This window comes from Heloderma suspectum, chromosome 2 (assembly GCF_057233095.1).
Source record: "Heloderma suspectum isolate Gila_16-S chromosome 2, 16-S_ref, whole genome shotgun sequence".
NCBI classification, from domain to species: Eukaryota; Metazoa; Chordata; class Lepidosauria; order Squamata; family Helodermatidae; genus Heloderma; species Heloderma suspectum.
In genome coordinates, this window is record NC_139459.1 from 244,126,591 (window position 1) to 244,151,481 (window position 24,891).

Sequence of the window (24,891 nt, forward strand, 5' to 3'; positions counted from 1 at the left end):
GAGGAAGGGACTAGCACCAAAATAGCTTGAGCCCCCCACCTGCTGATGATCCTTGCCCGGCTGCAGCCTCTCCAAAGGATTCAGAGGGTGAAGTTCCACTGACCCCAGCAGAGTGAAGGTGGCTTCATGTAAAAGAACAATGGAGGTGAGCCCCTGACTGTTTAAGACAGAGAGGCTTCCAGAAACCAGAGGACTGACTGCCAGCAGCTGCTCCAGGATGCTGCAGTTAAAAGCAGGAAGCAGGCAGGGGCAAAGCTGCTGGAGAACAATGTCATTTCCACATGCCGTATCTTGGCAGCCCCACCTAGAACCTGAACCTCAGCCTTGCCTGTAGGAGTGCACGAAAGCCACTTACCTGGTCTCGCAGCTTGCTTCGCAGTGGGGGGGAGGTGCTTCGCTGCTCCCCCCGAAGTTCAGGCCAGGGGGGGAGGCTTCCCGCCTCGCCCAGCCGAAATTCAGGTTGGGGGGAGGCGCCTCGCCTCGCCCGGCCGCGAACTAAAACGTTTTTTTTAAAAAAACGCCCCCGTGATAGGCTATGTGACGATTAACGTAGCCTATCATGGCTAGATCTGCAAAGTCAGCTGTGATAGGCTATGTTAATCATCACGTAGCCTATCACGGGTGACTTAAAAAAAAAGAAAAAAAAGCGCATACGCAAATGGCGGCCCCCATAGGGAGCCGCCATTCGCGTTCCTTATTTGGTCTCTGTAGTCTACGTAAATCTTTACGTAGACTACGGCGAAAATAAGGGCAACGCAAATAGCGTTGCCTTATTTTCGCCATAGTCTACGTAATCTTTACGTAGACTACAGCGACCAAATAAGGAACGTGAATGGTGGCTCCCTATGGGGGCCGCCATTAGCTGTACGCACTTTTTTTTTTTTTTAAGTCACCCGTGATAGGCTACGTTAATCGTCACGTAGCCTATCACGGGGGCATTTTCTTTTTTTACTTTTATTGGAATGGCAGCGGCAGCAGCCGGTCGAAAGACCGGCTGCCGCCTCTGCCCCTGTCGAAGACCTGACGAACTGCCGCCGGGACCCGCCACCGGGAGGGACATTTGGGAAAGGTAAGTCCCGTCCCGGGGGGGGGTGCGGGGGGTGGGGGGGTGCGGAGAATTTCTCCCCGAAACTACTTCAGGGGGCCAAACACGTTGGCACTCGGCCCCCCGAAGTTTCGGGGAGAAATTCTCCCCCATCCCTACTTGCCTGTGAATCTCTGTGTTTAGACTTTGGACTGGAAATGTGACTTCTCTCTGCATCATCTTGACTTTGTTTGAACTGGAAAAGTTCCCAGCTCAGGGCATCCCTCCCCCTTTTCCAGCGTTAGACAGGTTTATGACCCTGCTTATCAGCCAGTGAGATCTTGCTGCCATTGCCGTCTAGCTTCAGTCAGCTGGTAAGAACTGACACACTGGAATTTGCCACTATCCCTAATTTAGAGTGTTGCATAATCTGGCAGGAGAAATGGATACTGCCAGAAATTGTTATCTTTTGTCTCAGTTGCTACCCCTGGGCCCCACCTACATGGCACCGCTTTCACCCTTCACTTCGTTGCAACTGCGCAGCATTCCAGCTTTGAATTAGCTTCTCCTGGGATATACTCGCGATTTGCTGCGGGCTTTCCTAACAGAATCTGCCATGCCTTTTTTTGCCATTATATTTTAATGTGCAGCTGTGCGGTCCCATGAGCGTGGGGGTGTGACACTTCAATGGCTGTTCTGTATTTTAGGGGTTCTGTTGTGTCTGTCTGTCCTGCGTTAGGTAAAAAGTGGGTGTTCTGTGCACCTTCATTTCCACGCCATCTGTTTGTCAGTACCCCAGCCTGAGACTCTCACAATGGTTCATACTCACAGGGCATGAGCAGTACATGGCTACCCATCACTCCGCAATGGTGGCTGGAGTGAAGTTGGTCCTTGCCCAAGACCCCCACCCCCACCCCGGCCCTTGGGCACTGAGTCCAAAAGCAACCATTGTGAAGATACGAGGCTGCAAAAATGTGCGAAAATGTGGTTAAATAAATGAAAACACCTCTCTCTGCCTCTGTAACTGTGCAGCTGCGAAGGGATGGGGGGAGTAAAAGGGCATCACAGAGTGACACAAGCACTGTGCATGCCTATAACACACCCACTGCAAAATGCAAAGTTGGTTTGGGGAAGGGACACATGGTTTGCAACTGCAGGAAACTCACTGCAAATGAAAAACATTGCAGCAAAACGCCTCCTTGGAAATCCGCATTTTCCAGGACAAAACCACGGATGGCTGCAAAGTGGTGATTGTGCCGTCTGTCCCGAGGGACCTCAACTTGCAGCCATCCTGGAGTAAAAGGCTTGTGTAGATAGGGCCCTGGACCAGGAGATGCTGATTTGGCAAAGATAGACATCTTGCCAGCATTTGCTACATCTCATCTTGCATCTAGTCTCACCTGGTTCAGAGTTAGGAAAATCAGGCAGAGGCAGACTTCTTGTTGGAACTTGCAATTATGTGAGTGTGTGTATGTGTCCCCTCGCTTCTCTCCCAAATCTGGACTAGCAGTATCAGCTATATGTTATCTGTATGCACGTTGGAGAAAACATGGGGTTTTTCTTATTGGTGCTTTTTCTTTAGTAGCTGTGGAATTTAGAGATTTCATATCAAGAACATTTCTGATAAATAGCACTCAAACCTTGGGATTTCTGTACACGGTATCTTCTTTGTGATAGAGCATTACCAACTGCCCTGAGAGTGTCAGATTGACCCGGACCTCCAGACAAGGATAGCGAAAAATATTCTCATCACCAAGGCCTTCATTGAATGAACAGTGGACATCTTCCTTGATGCTGGCTTTCATCAGTTTGCATACACTTACTTTGGTCCAGACACTGCAACAACAAATGAGATTCCCTGAACCAACACACTTTTAAATGTCATAGATCATAGATGAAAATATAATAATACATTATCTGTTAATTTAGCCTAATGCCACTTAAATATTCAATACTAGATTTGTTTCTGACATTGTTTGGCATTTCATGTCAAAGTAGAGTGACCCAGAGCAGTACTAAAATCTGGCAAATGTTTTCAAATGTTTCTGTCTTTGCAAATTAAGCAATGAGTGGGACTTTCAAGAAACTGGAGCTTAATGGTGATGGATTCTATGCATTTTTAAAATATAGATGATACACTGTCTAAATTCAATGCTATTAGACCTAGAATTGTCTCCTTCCATTTCCCCATAACTTCTAAGTCAGTGTTTATAACTTAGGATTGTTAAAAAATAATTATAAAGGTGACAAATTTATTAGAATTTGTATTCACTGCAGTTCAGAATAATAATAAAAAAGGTGGAGATAAGAGGAGACTCTGCAGAGAAATCCCAGTGCTGTGATCCCCTAAAGAGGACCCATGGGTACTATTCCATGGTACCCACAAGCCCTGTAGCTCCCTGCTATTTATTTAATTTATATCCTGTCTGTCCACCAAAAAATGGTGCTCAAGGTAACTCATACTAAAATACAGATTAAAAATGAGATCCTAATTACAATGTAACAAAATAAGAATTAAATTAAAAACATTGCAATATAAGAAATAAAAATGCACTCAACCAATTAAATGCCCATCAGTAACAGACCGGTTTATATGCCAAAGTCCTGTTTGGATTAAAACATCTTTGTCTGCTGGCGGAAGGACAGCAAAGAAGGAGCCAACCTAGCCTCCCTTGGCAGGCAGTTCCAAAGTCTGGGAGCAGCCACTGAGAAGGCCCTCTCTTGTATCCCCACCAAACATGCCTCTGATGGCTGTTGTACCAAGAGGAAGGCCTCCCCTGAAGGTCTTGAAACCCAGGCAGGCTTTCATGGGAGAAAGCGGTCTTTCAAGTAGCCTGGTCTCAAGTTGTATAGGGCTTTACAAGTCATAACCAGCACTTTGAACTGTGTCTGGAAAGAGACCAGTAGCCAATGAAGCTGTTGGAACAAGGGAGTCACATGCTCCTTCTAACTGGCCCCAGTCAACAGTCTGGCCTCAACATTCTGGGGTTGGACTTGATGGTCTTATAGGCCTCTTCCAACCCTACTGTTCTATGATTCTGGACCAGCTGAAGTTCTGAATGGTTTTCAAAGACAGCTTCATGTAGAGCACATTACAGTGGTATGAATGGAATGTAACTAACGTATGCATGACCATGGCGAGATCAGAGATCTCTAGGAATGGTGCACCTGGCACTCTAGCCTCAGCTGTGTAAACACACTCCTGGGCATCATTATGATTCTGATCAAGGAAGCAGTGGGCAGGAGATTTTGCAAGACTTCACACCACGCATGACATGTCATAGTGGCCACCTGGGGATCCCCCTGCATGTATGTATTGATCTGGAGGCCTGATTTCATTAAGTTCCAGTAAGAGTAGATTCTTCTCTACTGGACCTAATGGAATCAGGCCCCCAGATCGAGTTTGTAAACATCCCTGAGGACATTTCCATGTGGATGGTATATAAATCTAATAAATAAAATAAAGAAGATGTGAATGGAAGCGGAGAGAAAACAGCCAGAGAATAAGCAGGGGAGGTGAGAGTGAACAAACAGCCGGAATATGAGAGGCAGAGAGAGGGCGGGGGAGGGGTGGTGGCACCAAGGACAATCTTTCAAAATTCCAGATGTGCCCACAGGCCTTAAGCAATTGGAGACCCACCTAGCCTATGTATCAGTTTTCTCGTTGGAGCTTATGAACGTCTGATATTTGGGGACCTTTCACCTACTTGAAAACATGAGGATAAATGGTTTTTTTTCTTGTGGAAACAGTAGGGCAGTAGATGTGGTATTTCTTAAAACACAGATCTCTGATCCAAACCTTCTCAAAAAGCATCTCTTTGCAGCACCAACATCTGCAAGACAAGTTAGAAATGGAAAGTTGCATGGTGCTAAAGAGGACTGTTTGCTGCCTGGAGTTTATGGATGACATGAGAGCTCAAGTATGTCTGGAAAGGCAGTATTGGAGTAGAAGTGAGTTGAGAAGGTGATCAGCACTGGTGTATCAGTTGGCAGCTGGGATGTCAGAAAAAATTCTCAATGGATTCAAATGAGTTTGGATTTCTAGATTCCACAGAGGACTGTTTTTTTCTGAGTCACGTGGATTCCACAGACTTGCAACTCAGTTTTTTACTTGTGGGGGAGGGGATATTTGCTCATTCGCATTACCACCAATGCATACTTGCGCAAATATTCTAATCCATATTATCCCATAATCCCAGGCATTTTAGCATTTTAGCTTTCTAAATTTTTATCTTTGCTGTTTTAAATCTGTATTTTAAACTCCTGTACTGCTGCTAGGTTTTATTGTGGTTGTATTGTTATATTGTGGTTTTAATGTTCTATATATTTTAAATTGTTTTATTGTGTGTTGTTTGGTTTTAATTTTTCCGAATCGCCCAGAGAGCTTCTGATATTGGGCGGTATAGAAATAAATAAATAAATAAATAAATAAATCCATATTAATGAGGATTAGCATATTTTTGCAAGTGTGCATTGGTGTGAATGCACACTTGCACTAATGGACATTATAAGTAAGCAAAATTCTGGTCAAAAGAATCCGATTCAGTCAATGAGTAGATGATGGAACTAGGGATGGACGAAAGTCACTTACCTGTCCTCGAAGCTTTTCGCGGTGGGAGGGAGGCACTTCGCTGCTCCCCCTGCGAAGTTCAGGCCGGGGGGGAGGGTTCCCGCCTCGCCCGGCCGAAATTCAGGCCGGGGGGGGAGGCTTCATGCCTCGCCTGGCCGAAATTCAGGCCGGGGAGGAGGCGCCTTGCCTCGCCTGGCCGTGAACTAAAAAGTTTTTTTTTTAAAAAAAACACGCCCCCGTGATAGGCTACGTGACGATTAACATAGCCTATCACGGCTAGATCTGCAAAGTCAGCCATGATAGGCTATGTTAATTGTCACGTAGCCTATCACGGGTGACTTAAAAAAAAAAAAAAGTGCGTACGCTAGGGATGGCGGAGAATTTCTCCCTGAAACTTCGGGGGGCCGAGCGCCAACGTGTTCGGCCCCCCGAACAAGTTTCGGGGAGAAATCCTCCACCCCCCCCCACACCCCGCCCCCGCCCCGGGACGGGACTTACCTTCACCGAATGTCCCTCCCGGTGGCTGGTCCAGCCGGCGGTTCGGCGGGTGTTCGAACGAGGCGGGACCGGCTGCCACCGCCGCCATTGCAATGAAAGAAAAAAAAAAAAACGCCCCCTGATAGGCTACGTGACGATTCACGTAGCCTATCACGGCTAGATTTGCAAAGTCAGCCGTGATAGACTACATGAATCGTCACGTAGCCTATCACGGGTGACTTAAAAAAAAAAAAAAAAGAGTGTACGGATAATGGCGGCCCCCATAGGGAGCCGCCATTCCCGTTCCTTATTTGGTCACTGTAGTCTACGTAAATGTTTATGTAGACTACGGCGAAAATAACTTTTATTTTCGCGGCCGGGCGAGGCGAGGCGCCTCCTCCCCGGCCTGAATTTCGGCCGGGCGAGGCGGGAAGCCTCTCCCCTGGTCTGAATTTCGGCCGGGCGAGGCGGGAAGCCTCCCCCCCGGCCTGAATTTCGGCCGGGCAAGGCGGGAAGCCTCCCCCCCCCGGCCTGAACTTCGCGGGGGGAGCAGCGAAGCGCCTCCCCCCCACCGCGAACGGCCTTCGACGACAGGTAAGTGACTTTCATCCACCCGTAGCATACGCAAATGGCGGCCCCCATAGGGAGCCGCCATTCGCGTTCCTTATTTGGTCGCTGTAGTCTACGTAAATCTTTACGTAGACTACGGCGAAAATAAGGGCAAAGCAAATAGCGTTGCCCTTATTTTCACCGTAATCTACGTAATCTTTACGTAGACTACAGCGACCAAATAAGGAACGGGAATGGCGGCTCCCTATGGGGGCCGCCATTTGCATACACGCTTTTTTTTTTTTTTTAAAGTCACCCGTGATAGGCTACGTGACAATTTACGTAGCCTATCACGGCTGACTTTGCACATCTAGCCATGATAGGCTACGTTAATCGTCACGTAGCCTATCACGGGGGCATTTTTTTTTCTTTTATTGGAATGGCGGCGGCGGCAGCCGGTCGAAAGACCGGCTGCCGCTCCCGCCCCGGATGAACACCCGCCGAACCGCCGGCCGGACCCGCCGCCGGGAGGGACATTCGCCAAAGGTAAGTCCCGTCCCGGGGGGGGGGTGCGGTGGGTGGGGGGGGGGTGCGGAGAATTTCTCCCCGAAACTTGTTCGGGGGCCGAACACGTTGGCGCTCGGCCCCCCAAAGTTTCGGAGAGAAATTCTCCGCCAACCCTAGATAGAACTAAAGACTCTTGACAATCAGCGAAACCAAATCTGTACATCCTTAGTTGGCACTAGTCATATACACATAGTTGAGGATACAAAAGCTTACCAATGTGCCAGGATGCAAGGGATTATCCTATAGGTGTCGGTGTAGGAGTGGGATAAATAGGCTGTGAGAAAGCACCCCAGCTTGGGTTCTCCGGGCACCTGCAGATGGACGGCCCCCACTCCCCCCCCGGCCTGCGCTCAGGTTGCCCATGAGCTTGGCGAGTTGCCCGGACTCACTGCGATCCCATCTGGTGAGCGCCCACCATTTCCCCACCTTTGCTGTCTGCACAAAAAGGAAGTTTAAAAAATGTGCATATTTAAATAACTGCAGTTTGGGGCCATGAAAGCTTAATATGCACAATATTAAGGGCAATATGCCTCTAATAGTGCACACATTAAGCTTTTATGGCCACAAACTGCGCATATTTAAAGTATTTTTTCAAACTTCCTTTTTGCTTACACAACAAAGTTGGAAAAATGGCAGGCTCTCACAAGACTGATCACGGTGAGTCCAGGAAGGTGTGAGTGGGGGGTGAGCCAGGACAGCATCTTGGAGGGCGCAGTCTGGGGGGTGGGCAATGGACTCCCGGACCCAGGCGGGTACCTGCGATATCTCTAGGGATAAAACTATCTTTTGCTATAGTGGGTTATTAGGAATGGACAAATCTGTCAGTTTCTCTTTCTCTCACATATACTTTTTTTAAATCTCAAGTTCTTACCATTCTGAATGAGTAGAAATTTGCAAATTTTGGTAAATTCTTATTCAAATTGAACTCAGACAAAATTCTCCCCCATCTGCACTGGCCAAATTCAACAGTTGCAGCTATTCCCAGCATTGAGAGGACCATGTTGTCCCTGCCTGCAGTGCCACATAGCTGTTAAAGTCAAAGATGAGGAGCCTGTCAGGAAAAAAAGAGGTGGAAACCCTAATTTAGCACTAACTTGGTTGAATACACAGGGATTCAAACCCAGGCTTTTAAGAACAAAGCATTCAAAAATGCTATTTGCATTGCCCTTATTTTCACCATAGTCTACATAAATCTTTACGTAGACTAGACGTGCCAAAATAAGGAACGCAAATGGCGGCGCCCATGGGCCACCGCCATTTGCGTACGTGCTTTTTTCCCCCCCCCAAAGTCACCAGTGATAGGCTACATGATGATTAACGTAGCCTATCACAGCTGACTTTGGAAATCTAGCCGTGATAGGCTACGTTAATTGTTACGTAGCCTATCACAGGTTTTGTTTTTCTTTCACTTTGTTTCACGGCTGGGGAGACGGGGCGCTTCTCCCCGTCCTGAATTTCGGCTGGGCGAGGTGGGGCACCTCCCCCCCATCCAGAATTTCGGCCGGGCGAGGCGGGACGCCTCCCCCCCTCGCCTGAACTTCGGGGGGAGAAGCGAAATGCCTCCCCCCCACCGTGAAGCCAAGCTGCGAAAAGGTAAGTGACTTTCGTACATCCCTAATTTATGCCTGTAATCTTATCTTGCATATATCAGCTATTCATGGCACTATTTTACAGAAGACCAGATGTGTGTATTGTTGCAATCACTGTTTTATTTTGCAAAATGGCAATTGCAGAGCTTGCCAGACGGGCCCGGGGTGAGTGTGGGTAGCTCAATGAGCAGGGTGGGTGGGTGGGCATGGGTCTTGGGGCATGAGAGCAGGGGTAGGGAGAACCCAGAAGTGGGGGCACCCATCTATCCCTACTGTCAATTTCACTTTCTCCCACATTCAAATATTTGTATTTAATCTCAAGTTCTTGCCATTCTGAATATGAAGAAATTTGTGAATTTTGATTAAATTCTTATAAAAAACTAACAGAAATGAAATTCTCACCAATCCCTGTTGATATTACTGTTTGCTGATGTTTGTTTGCTATCTTTTGTAAATGCCGTTTATGCCTAATGCTATAGGGAGAGTTGGAATAATCTAATATACTTACAGTTTTTGTTCATTTTTGATCTTGAACAGGACCATTTGAATGGATGAGCATCAGTCTGTTTTCATTTGCTTTCCTTGCAGATTTTAATTTGTTTCTACTATTAGTCTGCCCCCTCCCCCTGAAGTCTGGTTGTGGTTGTTAAACCTAGTTGCATTTACTATAGCAATGTTTATTTTCTCAAATAGGTGCTATCGCAAGCAGTGGAAAGATGCATTCTTGTGGAACGCATGCAAATAGAGTCAGTGTTTGGAGAAAAAAGAGATGGGGAATGAGTGATACATGAAATGACAGATCTTGGCTTAATTTGAAATAGGATGATTAATTTTTCAGAGTGTGCACAGCTCACCAGATGTACCCACTACTTGTTAGCCAACTGTGGTCAGCTAGAAATGTTACTGCTGTCACTATATGGAGTACCATGTAGGGATGTATGAAAGTCACTTACCTTTTCGAAGGGTGACATTCACTGTGGGGGGGAGGCGCTCCATCCCTCCCCCTGAAATTCTCCCCAGCCGGCTCCATTCCGCAGCAACTCCGTGGAGCCGCCGGCCGGGGCCACCTGCAGCCGGACATCCGGCCGCTGGGCAACCTGCACAGGGACGCAAATGGCGGCCGCTGTAGCTGCCGCCATTTGCATCCCTGTCTTTTTCCATGATGGGCTACGTAAATATTTACGTAGCCTATCACGGCAAAAAAAAAAGGGAACGCAAATGGTGGCTGTCGTAGCTGCCGCCATTTGCGTTCCTTTTTTTTGCCATGATAGGCTATGTAAATACTTACATAACCTATCACGGCCTCCACAGGGATGCAAATGGTGTCCCTGCATTAGCTGTGATAGGCTACGTAAGTATTTGCGTAGCCTATCACAGCTATAATGAAGAAGCGAATGGTGGCTGCAGAAGCGGCTGCCATTCGCAAAGCAGCACGAACGCAGCAGGTAAGTGCTCCGTTTCACACCTTTCACGGGGTGGGGGGGTAGGGGGCTTCATTCTGCCATGGACTTTGGGGGGGCTGAATGCACTGGCATTCGGCCTCACCGAGATCCGTGGCGGAATTCTCTGACATCCCTAGTACCGTGTCTGTTCAGACCTCAACCATGACAGCAAGGATAAATGTATTTTTCTGCTGCAGAAGCAAAAGCTCCTGCCATTAAAACGACATGAATTCCACCTTAACTCTGTAGAAAGAAATGTGATTTGGCATATTTAACAATGAATATCTGCTGTGGATGTGTTGTTAACGAACATTCTGCCTAAGAGCTTCCTAAGTGCAATAGAATTTCTATTTTGAGGAGACATTAATGTCCAGAGACTTCTAATTCCAGGCTCATACATTTAATCCAGCCAGCCATGCAAGTGGGGTGTCAGGAGTCTTTCGGTGTGCAGGGAGTGGGAGAGTAGTAGGGATGTACAAAAGTCACTTACCTTTTGCGGATTATGTTGATGGTGGGGGGGGAGGTGTTCTGTTCCTCCACCCCGGAATCCTCCGTGGCCGGCTGTGCTCCAAGGCAGCTCGGCGGAGCAGCCGGCCATGCCCAGCCAGCCCAGAGCCATCCGCAGCTGGATTTCCGGCCGCGGAGGGCTCTAGGAAAAAACAAACAAACAAACCGCGTACGCAAATGGAGGTGGCTACGGCTGCCGCCATTTGTGTTCCTTATTTTTGCCGTCTTAATCTACGTAAATATTTACGTAGACTAAGACGGGGAAAATAAGGGGAACGCAAATAGTATAGCGGACGCTATTTGCGTTACCCTTATTTTCGCCATCTTAGTCTACATAATTATTTACGTAGACTAAGACGACCCAAAATAAGGAATGCAAATGGTGGCTGCCATAGCTGCCGCCATTTGCGTACACCTTTTTTTTTGCCCAGACGTTTTAGGCTACATAAAAACTTACGTAGCCTATCTAGGGTTGGTGGAGAATTTCTCCACGAATCTTCAGGAGGCCGAGTGCCGACGCATTCGGCCCCCCGAAAGTGTTGGGGAAATTCTCCGCCGGCCACCCCCCCGGGATGGGACTTACCTTCAGCGAATGTCCCTCTCAGCGGCGGGTCCCGGCGGCGGTTCGGCAGCGTTTCGTTGGGGGCGGGGGCGGCGGCCGGTCTCCCGACCGGCTGCCACCGCCGCCATTGCAAAAACCCCCAGTAAAGTAAAAAAACCCCACACACACCCATGATAGGCTATGTAACGATTTACGTAGCCTATCACGGCTAGATTTCCAAAGTCAGCCGTGATAGGCTATGTAAATCGTCACGTAGCCTATCACGGGTGACTTTGAAAAAAAAAAAAGCACGTACGCAAATGGCAGCTCCCATGGGGACTGCCATTTGCATTCCTTATTTTGGCACGTCTAGTCTACGTAAAGATTTACGTAGACTATGGCGAAAATAAGGGAACACTATTTGTGTTGCCCTTATTTTCGCCGTAGTCTACGTAAAGATTTATGTAGACTACAGCAACCAAATAAGGAACGGGAATGGCGGCTCCCTATGGGGGCCGCCATTATCCGTACGTGCTTTTTTTTTTTTTAAAGTCACCCGTGATAGGCTACGTGACGATTTACGTAGCCTATCACGGCTGACTTTGCAAATCTAGCCGTGATAGGCTACGTTAATCGTCACGTAGCCTATCACGGGGGCATTTGTTTTTTTTTTCTTTTATTGGAATGGCGGTGGCGGCAGCCGGTCAAAAGACCGGCTGCCGCTCCCACCCTGGACAAAGACCCGCCGAACCGCCGGCCGGACCCGCCGCCGGGAGGGACATTCACCAAAGGTAAGTCCCGTCCCGGGGGGGGGTGTGGGGTGAAGGGGGGTGCGGAGAATTTCTCCCCAAAACTTGTTCGGGGGGCCAAACACGTTGGCGCTCGGCCCCCCAAAGTTTCGGGGAGAAATTCTCCGCCAACCCTATCCCTATCCCTCCCTTTCTGAGATGGAAGATGTATGTGAATGAAGCTATAGCACAAGCAGGCCTCCATGTGGGGTGTACTGCCTGTATCTCACATGGCTTCACATACATGGTAGAGGAGAGAGGCACATGCCTTCTTCCTCCACTATGAACATTTCATCAGAGTCTGGTAATATTGGAACCAGACCTATATCACAACATTTAAGCTTCCAAATGGACTTGGCTGGTTGGTTACTGGTTTAAGACCCGGAATTCCCTGCATGTTTGTTTAAAACAATGGGATGGTTCTGCATGCTGAAGGAGAAAAACACATAAGTGCATGTCAAATAAGCCCAGGTACCTTTGTTTGTAGGATGGCACAATGGTGATCCCAATGAAGAAATACATAATCACTGAGCATGCCACCATTCCCAAGCCCAGGCAGAGTGCCCTGGTCTCCCCTCGTTTCTGTGCTGTCACCAGTTTTTTTGCCATTATGACTTACTGCAATGGATCCTGTCACCTTTATCTCTGTGTAAAAAATAAAATAACAGAAGCAGTCAGGATCTTGCCATTATGATCATTCAACACAGTTGCAAACCCATCCTCATCCTGGAGAACTTGCACAATTTCTCTTCATGCTTTTTGAAACCTAGGAACATTTGCTTTCCAAGAACAAAAACTCCAGAGTAAATCCAATAGTGTGTGGCATGCCGTACTAATGAAATGAATTGGGGTAGGACTCGATGGTCTTATAGCCCCCTTCCAACCCTACTATGATTCTATGAATTAATTTACATCTTCAGTGATAAGTCTGTCAAATGTTCAGTCCTCCATGCATTGTTTTTAATGAAGGTGGTCTAGCGTCTTCCACCTGTAGATACAGAAGGACTGTCTGGGACAGAAATACAAGCTTGCATGTTATTTCCTGTAGTAGTCAGTGCCAGTAGTTCACATCTTTCACATTTTAGGGTGCTTTGTTCAACACTGCTAGAATGGTAAGCAATGCTGGGCTGAAGCTTTCAGGCCCAGCGATTTTTGTATGTGGGGTGAAAACATGCCTTGATGGTTGGATTAATCTTCAGGGCAGGGAAGGGGTGATAGGGTAGCCTCACCTTTAAAGACGAGGAGGCCAAGGGTTTTTCTTTCTTTTTGCTACCCCAAAATGAGGGGCTTATCACTCCTTCAAGCAATGGTTTGGCTAACCTCAGCAGCCCTGTGGTGCTCCTGTGACAGAGTGCCTCAATGGGGTTTGACACAACATCATTCCTAAAGGCATTTTTGGTGGGAAAATATCTGACTGCCTCCATCGACCAGTGGGGGATGAATGGTCCCAAGAAAATGGGATATTCAGCTCTACCTTTATGACAAGGACATTGAATGCAGGCCAACTGTGGACAAGTTCTCAGTGTTCAGCTCCACTAAGGGCCACTAAGACATGATGTGTAAATGTGATGTGTAAATTGTGTAAATGTGATTAATATGCATAGTTTTTCTTATGCTTTTCAAAGGAAGTTCCCACTGATGCCAGTAAACACTTTACTGCATTAACAAGCCTCCCTTGCTATGCAAATAGCGGCTTCAGAGAAGTGCTTTTTGTTGGAACTGTGGCAAGGAGATAGAGCGGAGGTTAAGCTCTCCTTCTCCACCCTTAGCTTTCCCTTGCCTGCCATTGAGCTAACAGAAAACATGCAGGTCGGTCACATTCCTGCTATTAATGCCATATAGTGTATAGTGACAACATCTCAGTTCTAAAAGGGCATTTGCTTAATGCATGTGGTGGTAACGTATGGGTAGGAGGGCATGTTTTATTTTTCTGGCAATGGGTGAGGGGGCATGGGAATTTAATTTTCTTCACCTAAGGCTCTATTTTCATTGGTAGTGTGCTTTTGCAGTATACCCAGGGTCGTCTAAACTAGGGATGGGGGAGAATTTCTCCCCGAAACTTCGGGGGGCCGAGTGCCAACGCATTCAGTCCTCCGAAGGTTGTTCGGGGAGAAATTCTCCCCCCCCTGCCCCCCGTCCCCCCCCCCGGGATGGGACTTACCTTTCACGAATGTCCCTCCCGGCGGCGGGTCCCGGCGGCAGTTCGGCAGGTCTACGTCAGGGGCGGGGCGGCAGCCGGTCTTTCGACCGGCTGCCGCTGCCGCCATTACAAGAAAAGTAAAAAAAAACAAAACGCCCCTGTGATAGGCTACATAACGATTAATGTAGCCTATCACGGCTAGATTTGCAAAGTCAGCCGTGATAGGTTATGTTAATCGTCACGTAGCCTATCACGGGTGACTTTAAAAAAAAAAAAAAAAGCGCGTACGGCTAATGGCGGCCCCCATAGGGAGCCGCCATTCGCGTTCCTTATTTGGTCCCTGTAGTCTACGTAAAGATTTACGTAGACTACGGCGAAAATAAGGGCAACGCAAATAGCCCTTATTTGCTATAAGCTGCGAGATCAGGTAAGTGACTTTTGTGCATCCATAGTCTAAATACTGCACCTATTTCTAGCAATGATGGGTGTGCTTGGGTAGAAAGTCTGCCAGCAGCTACTGATGCATTAACTACTATGTCATTTGAACCTGCTGTGAGCAGAGACTTATACAAAATACATCCAGCCGATGGAAGCACTTGCATAATTTGCAGGGAAGGGTACAGGAATAAAATATGTGCTCAACCAGCTACTTTCCTGCGATACACCTAGGGAGATATAGCTGGTGCTGTCTGCACCAAATCCAAGTGCAACCGCTCGGATACTCCACCTCTGTGTAGTTGTGTGAGAAGAGGGGGTTTCTTCTCTGAGATGATCTTCCCCTGAAATGCCTGTTCAGACAATCTCTTGTCTGAACAGATGCCTTGGGACACATTGCCTCTTTCCCATCACCACATGGTTTGAGTTAGGGATGTACGGACTGCGTAAATTTTGCTCCGTCTGTGTTTCGCAGATCATCAGGTGCCTTTTGTTCCATCGTCCACCCACAGACGGATGCAATTTTTTTCCCGTCATGTGGAAAAATATGCAAATAATTATGTATTTACATAAGTATTTACATAATTTACCTTAGTACGTAACATTTAGCGTATTGTCCTCCATTCTATTCAACGTTTCCTCAGCAGACACTTGAGTATTTTCTAGGGATGTACGAAAGTCATTTACCTTTTCGCAGATGTGATTCGCAGGGGGAGGGGAGGCTCTGCAGTGGCTCCGTGGAGCTGCCGGCCAGGGCTGTCCGCAGCCAGAGTTCCAGCCATGGCCGGGCTGCTGTGGATGCAAATGGCAGCCACCGTAGTATTTACGTAGCCTATCATGGCAAAGAACAGGCACGCAAATGGCGGCCGCTATGTACTATCACGGTACAGGCAGCCACGCAAATGGCATATATTTGTAACGTTACGGCATATATTTGCTACGCCATTTGCGTCCCTGGTCTTTGCCGTGATAGGCTACGTAAATACTTATGTAGCCTATCACAGCAGCTTGGCAGGACGCAAATGGCGGCTGCAGCAGCCGGCCGAAAGACCAGCCGCCGCCGCTGGAGCCACCGCTGCCGCCACCGCTGCCGGAGGCCCAGGTAAGTTTCATTCTGGGGGGATTCCGTGAGGTGGCAGGGGGTGGGAGGCCATTCCGCCATGGGTTTCGGGGGGTTTCGAATGCACTGGCATTCAGCCTCACTGAAATCCGTGGTGGAATTCTCTGCCATCCCTAGTATTTTCCTACGAATTTATATGCGTAAATTTCAGGAAAGTAAAAAAATCACCCCAAAGTCCCCCAGCCTGAGGGGGTCACTCTGCAGTGGATTCCGCAGGTCGGATTTTCAAAATCTGAGCTCATTTTAGCCCGTCTCAAATTTCTCCAGCATCCCTAGTTTGAGCTGATTGCATCAAAGGCAAGCTCTGGTCTTTCCTCAGAAGCAGTCAAGGGATTAGAAGGAAGAGATATGGCCCACCTCCCTCTTCTATTCTTTTGATGCAGAAGGATGGCGGCTTACGTTTTAATGCAGAAGCTCTTCTAGTCAAATCAGCTGCTTTGCTGAAAAGGGAAACAGACTGAAGTCCAGCTGCAGCCTGTTACTTTGCAAAGCAGGTTTTAGCACTTCTACCCAAGAAGAGGAGCTAGGGGTGGGCAAATCTCTCAGTTTCAGTTTCTCTCAGTTTCTCACTTTTCCAGTCCTCAGTTTGGACTATCCCATTTCCACAACAGTTCGTTACTAGTTTTTAAAAGGAATTCTGGATGAGAATTCATCTGGTTTTTTATGTGCATTATGCATTTTTGTCAAATATATGCAGTTTTTGCAAGCAGTTTCCCCTTATATAATGCTTTTTTCTATATCATTCTGCTAATATATTTGCAAATTTTTTTGTTTGAAGAATTGCATAGCAAATTCTGAGACATACGAATACCAAAGGGACATTGCATTCCAGTTCACATATTAGTCTGGGAAGTTCAATTTACTGAATTGTTAAGGGAGCAGTCCTTTGCATGTTGGGCTGGCTGGAAGACCTTTTTCTGTCTAAACATGCATAGGATTGTGCCCTACATGTGTCACTGTGGTTTTTACTTTGGTTCTGTTCTATTTTAAAAATTTAAAGATTTTATATTATGTTGTATTTTAGGGTTTAATTTTTTTGTGAACTGCTCAAAGAGCTTTGCCTATTGGGTGGCATAAAAATGAAATCAAACAAATGAATAAGTTCACATTGAAATGCAAACTGAACAAAATTCTTCCCCATCCCTAAGCACCTTTGAACCCTGACTTTGAAGATTCCAGATAGTTCAAAATATGGCTCCAGTTTTTGACAGGGATCAGTATTGCTCTGAGCTGCCTTGGGAGGGCTCCTGCCCTGAAAGGCAGTCAAGAAATATTTTAAATAAATAAATAGGGAATCTGTCACACAAATTCTTTTTTAAAAGCTTCATTGATTCCCACCCGGTCTGTTTCGGAGCACAGTTCAAAGTGATGGTGCTTAACCTTTTCAAGCTGTGCATGGCTTAGGTCCATGGTACCTGTAGGAACACCTGCCCTTGTACTGTCTGAGATCCTTCTCCTCCAATGCTTCCTTCCTGGTTCCACTGCCATTGGAAGTCAGGGGAGAGGGCCTTCTCGATTATGGAATTCTCCATAAATGAGGAGGCCACTTTTCTGGAATTCTCTTCACAAAGGAGGTTCACCTGGGGTGGGGTGCGGGCTACTTTGGTATTTTTAGGTGACAGCCAGACTGGGCTTTTTGTTGTTAAACTGAGGTGCTCTTACCGCTGCTAGCATTTCTCTGCTTTTTTATGCTCTTTAATTTCGTTCCTATCTTGTTTAGATATTTTAAAAATTGAGTAAGCTCTCCTGAGAATAGTTCTTGAAGGGTGACATAGCATGTTTAGAAATTAACGTGTGGGTCTTCTGGTAGGAGCATGGCAGGGGTGGGGTTCCAGCCTATCTCCCCATCACTCTCAGACGCACTTGCAGGTAAGCACCAGGGCCTGCTCTGTGAAGCAGCAGGCTAGAGCTCTTCTTCACCAGATGTTTGTGAAGTGGGGTAAGCACATCAGTGAGAGCAAGTGGCCTGCAAACAATCCTGATGTTGCATGGGGGCAATCGACATGCACAAAGAGCAGGGCAGGAACTCACTGAAACAGAGGAACACAGGAAACTGCCGTATACTGTCAGATCATTTGTCCATCTAGCCCAATATTGTCAATACTGACTGGCAGTGTCGAGAATATTGGGCTAGATGGACAAATGATCTGACAGTATAAGGCAGCTTCCTGTGTTCCTCTGTTTCAGTGAGTTCCTGCCCTGCTCTTTATGCATGTTGATTGCTCCCACATGCACACTGACTGGCAGCAGAATCCCTTCCTAGCCTTACCTGGAGATTCCTGGGACTGAAACTGGGACCTTCTGCATGCAAAGTGGATACTCTACCACTGAGCTACAGGCCCTCTCTCTGGCAATTTCCTATTTCCTGTAAAGACATAGAACATGTCCACGCAACTTGTGAATCACCATGCCAAACACAGCCCATCAGCCATGTATTAGCTCAAGCCTCACTTCCTCGCCCTGCCCCCTATATTCCCATGGAAGTTTTATTAAGCCCCGGGCAGTGCTGATTCCTAATGCATGGCTTGTAGGCTGTGATTGGCTAGCCAGGTCACAAGTTGTTTCGGCTTGGCGTAGAGGATTCCTCAGAGCTATGGCACCATTGACCTTTGTGATGCATTTGCTGATGGTGCATTGCTTGACTGTTATGGCAAGGGAGAAATAAATGAGTACAGAAATCAGAAAATTCCTGCTAGTAATCCTTTGTTTTATAGCAAAATGAGCACAATCAGTGATTCAACAGTCCATTAGTGATATTTATGCAATACTGATGTCTATCAACAAGGTACAGAAATATGGTCTAAATCTTGATTTGTGGACATTCTCTTATGGGGAAATCAATATTGTTAAATGAAGGGCAAGCAAAATATAGACCAGCATATTGGATTCTGGCCAGATTAAGGCCTCAGCCCTGCAAATAACTGCACTTCAATCATTTTTGTGGACTTTGTACGATGTGTGTCATTTAGGGATGGGCAAACTCACCTGGGTCTACCCCACGCCCCACCTGATGGACCCCCGCTGGCTTCCCACCCCTGCTTGCCCTGGGGCATGAGCTGCCCAGTGGTTCATGAGTGCCCATCATTCGAGCCAGCTGCCCGCTCCCCAACCACCTGCTTTGTGAACGAAATGGCAGCTCACTGTAGCGGCGCAGGCAGCAGGATGGGACAGGAGCCGAGAGGGAAGCCCCATGGTGCTTCCCTCTTGGCTCCCATCCTGCTGCTGTCACAGCCACCAAGAGCAACCATGCCTCTCTGGGCACTGGCAGAGGAAGGTGGGGTTGCTTGGCGGTGGTGGCAGCAGGAAGGGAACCACTGTGGCTGCCAAGAGCAACTGTGCCTCTTTCTTCCAGGCATTGACTGGCGGCTCAGCCCATTTTGCTGGTGGTTGCTCAGCTGGTGGCATCCCCTCATGCCCTACTTCCTTGCAAGGCAACTGCCAGCAAAGCAGGCTGAGCCACCAGTCTGGCAAGGAGTGGAGGCCACCATGATTGCCCAACTCTGCACATGCCAACTGCCAAGTCAGGCAAGGATGGGGATCCACAGACTGGCGGCCGGGGGGCCAAACTGGTGGGAACCTGCCAAGCTCAAGCCCCCAAACGGACGCTCGTGACATTTCTAGTATCATTTGTGATATCTATTAAAAATGAGGTTCCTAAAAGAGCTTCTTACCAAGGTTCTTGACATAATGTGTGTGTATGTGTGTGTATAGTTCACTTATTGCAAACATTTTTTTCACTATTTGTATCTAATATTTTCTTGTATCCACTGTATGTGTGTGTGCATAGACAGACAGATGGCAGAATTCTAGCTTTGGTATCCACCTGACTATTTTGCTAATAAAAGCTGAATTCTAAATTGTTAGGTGCTATTTTGCATGGCATAATTGAAAGATAATTTGAATATGAAAGTTAAAATGCCCACGGCCACACACAAGAGGGAACAAGGAGGAGGCTGGTTGTTTTTGTTTTGCAGCAAAGTGAGTTCTGCTCCTTTCCCCTTGTTACTGTGCTGCTGCACTCACAGCCATAATCCAGGCTTTTCAGTCCCTCTCCCTCTCCCACAATGGTCCTGCACGGTTACCTTACCAGGGAACTAGTTAATTTTACCCAGATCCAAAAGTGTTTAGGTGAAGCACTGGGTATTGTTCACTTAACTGTTTAACAGGGCAATTCTATCCATGTCTACTTAGAAGTAAGTCCTACTGGGTTCAGTGGGACTTACTCCCAGGCAGGTGTGTATAGGATTGCAGTCTAAGTATGAGAGCCAATAAAACACTAAGCACTGCAAAGCTCACCTAGCTAAACAGCAAGTTCCAAGTGAAGCAATGCATTGCACTCCAGAGAGCTCTTCAAGATTCTCAAGAATCAGCTTTGGACCAACTTGAGCTGTCATACCTGATTACAGGGGATTTGGTAAGTGACGGACATTCTGGTAATCATGTGGATGTAGGTCCTTGAGAATAACATTGAGAGGCAGGTCTTCCCTGTCAGGTCTCTAGAGGAAGGAATAAACAGAAGATCAAATAATAACAGGAAATTCTAGGTTCCACATCCATTATAGAAAAGAAACATGACTGAAGAGTTCTCCAAAAGGGCTACGCCATGCACTTGTTTCCACTCAATTAGGGATGAATGAGAAATTTGTTTCAGTTCATTTTTGATCAGGATTTACCCAGTTTGCACCTTCCAGACTGAACACGGACTCAGACACAATCTGTGGTCAAAGTCCGTACATATCCAAGCTTGCAATGTATGGACCAAAGGAAAGGTGTTCGACAGCATGCATACATTTGGAAAAAATACGCAGGAAACTTTGCCCAGATTTTCATGTGAAAAGTTAAAAAAACAAACAAAGCTTTCAATCTGATATGGACTCAACTTGGAATGGATTTCAAGATGGAATTTGGAGAACTTTGGCACACTTGAATTTTGCTGAGTCACATGTCCCTACATTCCATAGCTCCCATGTACAGGCCTAAGTTGAGAAATATCTATGTAAATTGGGCTGAACTTGTTTACACCTGACAGCGATCAGTAGCTCTTTCTATGATCGTAGCACTGAAAAATAACAAAGGTGATTATGGAATGAATGATGACCTTGATGTCCCTTCCTGTTCTGCAATGTGAATGGTCTTACCTTGAACCACCCATGTGCAGGCCTGAGCCCACTTTCAATGGGGATTTCCCCAATTTTGTCTTTGGACTGCAGCTCCTTGTATTCTATCAGAGATTGGCCTGCAAAGAACCCTGATTTTCTGGAGGCATTGAGGGACAGTCAGAACCAGTCAGAACTCTAAAGGAGCTATCCAATGCATCAAACCCATTTTGGGGATAGGGTTTAGCACTTTGGATAGCTCCTTTAGAGTTCTGAATGGTTCTGACTGAAACCCAGAAGGGATTCACAGCCCCCCTGAAATAGGAACCACCAGCCTTCACTGCTTAAGGTTGATTTCTAGGACAGCATCAGCAACACCAGACAGCACAGCACCTATAGACTAATGGTTCACGTGGCAAAGGAGCAGAATGCAACAGATCATGTACTGAGCTTTGATTCAAAGAGATATACTGCTCCATATATGTTTGAATCAAAGCTCAATGAAACATGCTCTATTGCATTCTTCTCCTTTGAACTGTTAGTCTGTAGGTGCTGTGCTGTCTGCTGTTGCTGTTGCTGATGCTGTCCTAGAAATCAACCTTAAGTGACAGAGAGGAGGAAGAATAAAGGATGATGCCCAGCAGGTCCTCTATAAATCACCTCTAACTACTTCTGTAATGCTGTTTGAGTGCAAAATAAAAGGTTGCTGTCAATTTGTTGTTCTGACTTTCAGAGACTTGGGAGGAGGAGAGTTCACATTGAAAAGCAACCTCTGTAATTGCCAGAAGCATGTGTAATCACAGTGCTTCTTTTAAGAAAAACAAAACAACCCAACCCAAAGTAACATACTGCTAAAGTAGTCCTTGGTTCATTTCCAGCCATTAAATGTTTATCCAAAGAAAAAGCCTCTTGTGCTGAATATTTAGGCTTTGGCGAGCCTTTGCCACATACTGCAGGGGCCCTGACTCCCCTGGTGAGTTCAGGGTCTCTCCAGGTGGCAGGAACAAGGGTTTGCAATTTCGCACTGCCAAGCCATTTCCAGGGGGATGGTTGGGCCAAGATGTTTGAACAAGTGGTTTATGAGTCAGAGATACCAGTGATAGTCAAAATGTCAAAAGGCAAGTGAGAACCAGGCAGAAAAGGTAGGCACAGAGTGAGGAGCTGTTCATGAAACTGATGGGAGCCCTCAACAGGGAGAATTGCAGGGCCAAGGATGGGGTAAGAACAGAGTCTGTGAGCTACATCCTACAGGTGCTTTATTAACACAAAGTCTGCTGAAAGGATGAGGGATAGAATAAAAATGCTAGCAAAGCTACTTGGTTCATAGGAGACCTATGGTTTCCCACAGAGATACAGTAACTCAGGGAGCAGAGCTCCCTCCCAGCTCGAAGAAAACCTGGTGGTAAGAGAGTCCTCTTGTGGCTGAATACATTCATTTTGCAACATCTCTTTGTGTAGTAGTGCTCTAGTAGAGAATACAGTAGTGACACAGAGTGTGCTGGTCTCTGAGGTACATCAGACCCAAGTAGTTTGGGTAGGAGGGATATATATCCCATTCTGTTCTGGGACCAGGTGGCTTTTGAAAGCTGGTACACATGCTGGGCATGCTATCTACATTCTCTTGATGAAGATTTCCTTATTTTACTCTGTAGCCTCTGTATGAATGACATTCAGGGGCAGTCCCATATAGATATATTCAAGCTATCCAGGATTACAAAGGTATGAACGATGATTACGAATTTTAAAATTGAAAGGAAGAGTAAACTTTCCACCATCTGATGCTAGTCATGTTGGGGAAGCTCTTAGACTATGATGACTATTTCTACCACCACCAGGTGTATTGACTCTTGTATTGACACAGTGACTGGGGAAGTTCAGATGGTCCTACTGTATTTTATTTATTTTTCCTTACCGTAACTCATGCCTGAGTGAGAAGCTGTTCAGAACAAGCAGATAAGCACTGTATTTTCCAGCATTGTCTGCACACTCTACCTTGTTGTAGCATATGAATTGTGCAGTTGTGCTTAATTTCTACCAAAAGACATTCCAGGACTGAAGTTTGACTGGAAATACCTTCCCCTAACCTGGAAACTCTTTCTTTAATCCCAGCTACATGGGTCTACTTATGCTTATGGTGAGGAACAGACTTTCTGAACTTATTCATAAGCATCATATATACCAGTAGCAAACTCAATTATTTGAGCGCCAATCTTTATGTAGCCAGAATGGCACCATTTGCACAGAGGAGAGAGGTATCGCATAAGGTCAAACAAAACATTCTTGGGGCGGGGGGGGGGAACAATTGTTCAAAATACCCTATTGAGAACTGAGCATGCTCACTAGTGATGGAGTGCTTGCTGACTGTTGGAGGGGGGGGGAAGAAATGGAAAACGTGGAATAGAATGGACACATATCCTGGATGAGGGCACGACTGCCTGACAGGAAGCCTGAACAGGAGCACTCCATTTGTTGAAGGACCCATTTGTGTTCATTTATTCTTACTTCATATATTCCAGGGTCTTGGCACAACACCATTGAACAAAGATTCTGCAGAGTTTCTTCTGCAGTCATGGGAAGGCTCTGTGAAAATACAAGCTGACGTTCTGTGTGCAGTAGCATATCTGTGCCAGCAGTGCAGCAAATCTTAAAAGTGAGGAAGTTATACTGAATTCTGAAATATTCAATACGCAGTGGCTGGGTGTATGTGAATTATTATTGAGCATGGCATGCACATTGCAAAAAATGCAAGCAGGGAGTGGCATATATGCTACCACTAAATAGGATCAGACTGGGTTCACTTTTTTGACACATGATCATGTGGTTATGATGACATTCATAAGATATAATCAGAGGTTAATGTGCTAGTTAAAAAACTGAAAATGGTGCTGCAGAATCAGATGTCGAGTAGAAAAGCACCATTTTTGAATATGATTTGAATTCTAGTGTCTCCTCCTCCATCAAAAGTTAGTTATTTCCCCATTCTGAAGAATTTGCTATCTTTTTGCCTATGATTCTCTGAAAAGTGCTATGTGTACCTGCCTGTCACATGGGTTTGGCATACTGGACATCTCTGTATTTTCCATCATCTTAGCTTGATATAAGCCTTCTCCTATTTGCATCCTAATATAATGTCTACAATAATACCAGTGCAATGCAATGCAATACTATACAGTACAATGTCAACAACATAATGTCTACAAGCCCCACTGAAAATTAAAATATGAATGCCAAATACACTGACTTCCTTTTAGAAAAACAAAAAAAAGCTGCTGAAGCAAGGGGTGCTCATTAAACAAAACCAGAGCGTACACCCTTCCAATGCTGCCTGCCTACCCACTGTGTAGTTCACAAGGTATTAACATCATGGGTGCTAAATTATTCAGTTTATTTGTTCCGGTTCCTATATGAATTTGTATTAGGAAAAGGAAACTGTTCTTTTCTATGAAAACTTTCTTTTCCATGGTTTTAAAAAAATATCTGCAGTGCTTCTGAGCTCTGTTAGGTATTTGGCTAGGAAAAAATGATTCAAGAAACTTAGACTTGATCTGTACCGGGAAAAAAGTATGGAAACAGACTGCTAAGAGGGAAAGAAACTTTTCTAAAATAATACTTACTATCTTTGGGGAATTGGTAAGGTTTTTGTTCGGAGGATCATGGAGTTTTTGATGAATCCCGACGAGTGAAAGCTTGTTCCATAGCGGCAACCAAGTAGCAAAACCCAGAGCTTTAAAAACTACTTTACACAGAACTCCCTTGCACTGATTGCTGGGACTGAAGTTTTAGCTTAGCTCCCCATTATGAAATTTCTATTACCATAAATGGTAAGGTATGGAAGTGTGCAGCCTTGTAAAGATTAATAGCTGCAGATCAGAGATCTACAATGTTATGAACAACTTCCAGCTGAGGCCCTCTTCTCCTTGGTGCTAAAGCAATACAGTGGAACTCTCTAAAGATGCCCACTTTGAAGTACCTGTGTCATATTGCAGCTGAACATAGCCTGTGTGTGCTGGATGGTTTTTTCTTTTTTCATAACATGGCAAATTCCA

At 46.2% G+C, this 24,891-nt stretch overlaps 1 protein-coding gene across 2 annotated transcripts in view; it reads right to left on the reverse strand.

The window, feature by feature from the left end:
* The window catches only part of KCNMB1 (potassium calcium-activated channel subfamily M regulatory beta subunit 1), a 31,776-nt gene extending 7,171 nt beyond the window's left edge, over positions 1-24,605 (reverse strand). The window contains exons 1-5 of one of the 2 annotated variants that reach the window (XM_084832396.1): positions 24,460-24,605; positions 20,146-20,245; positions 12,530-12,699; positions 4,732-4,857; positions 2,665-2,860 (exon numbers count right to left, since the gene is read on the reverse strand). In XM_084832396.1, the coding sequence (XP_084688522.1) occupies positions 2,665-2,860; positions 4,732-4,857; positions 12,530-12,663 (456 nt within the window). In that variant the 5' untranslated portion in view covers positions 12,664-12,699; positions 20,146-20,245; positions 24,460-24,605. The remainder of the gene's footprint in view (positions 1-2,664; positions 2,861-4,731; positions 4,858-12,529; positions 12,700-20,145; positions 20,246-24,459) is intronic. The other variant, XM_084832397.1, reaches the window with a different exon arrangement.
* Positions 24,606-24,891: the final 286 nt, after the last annotated feature.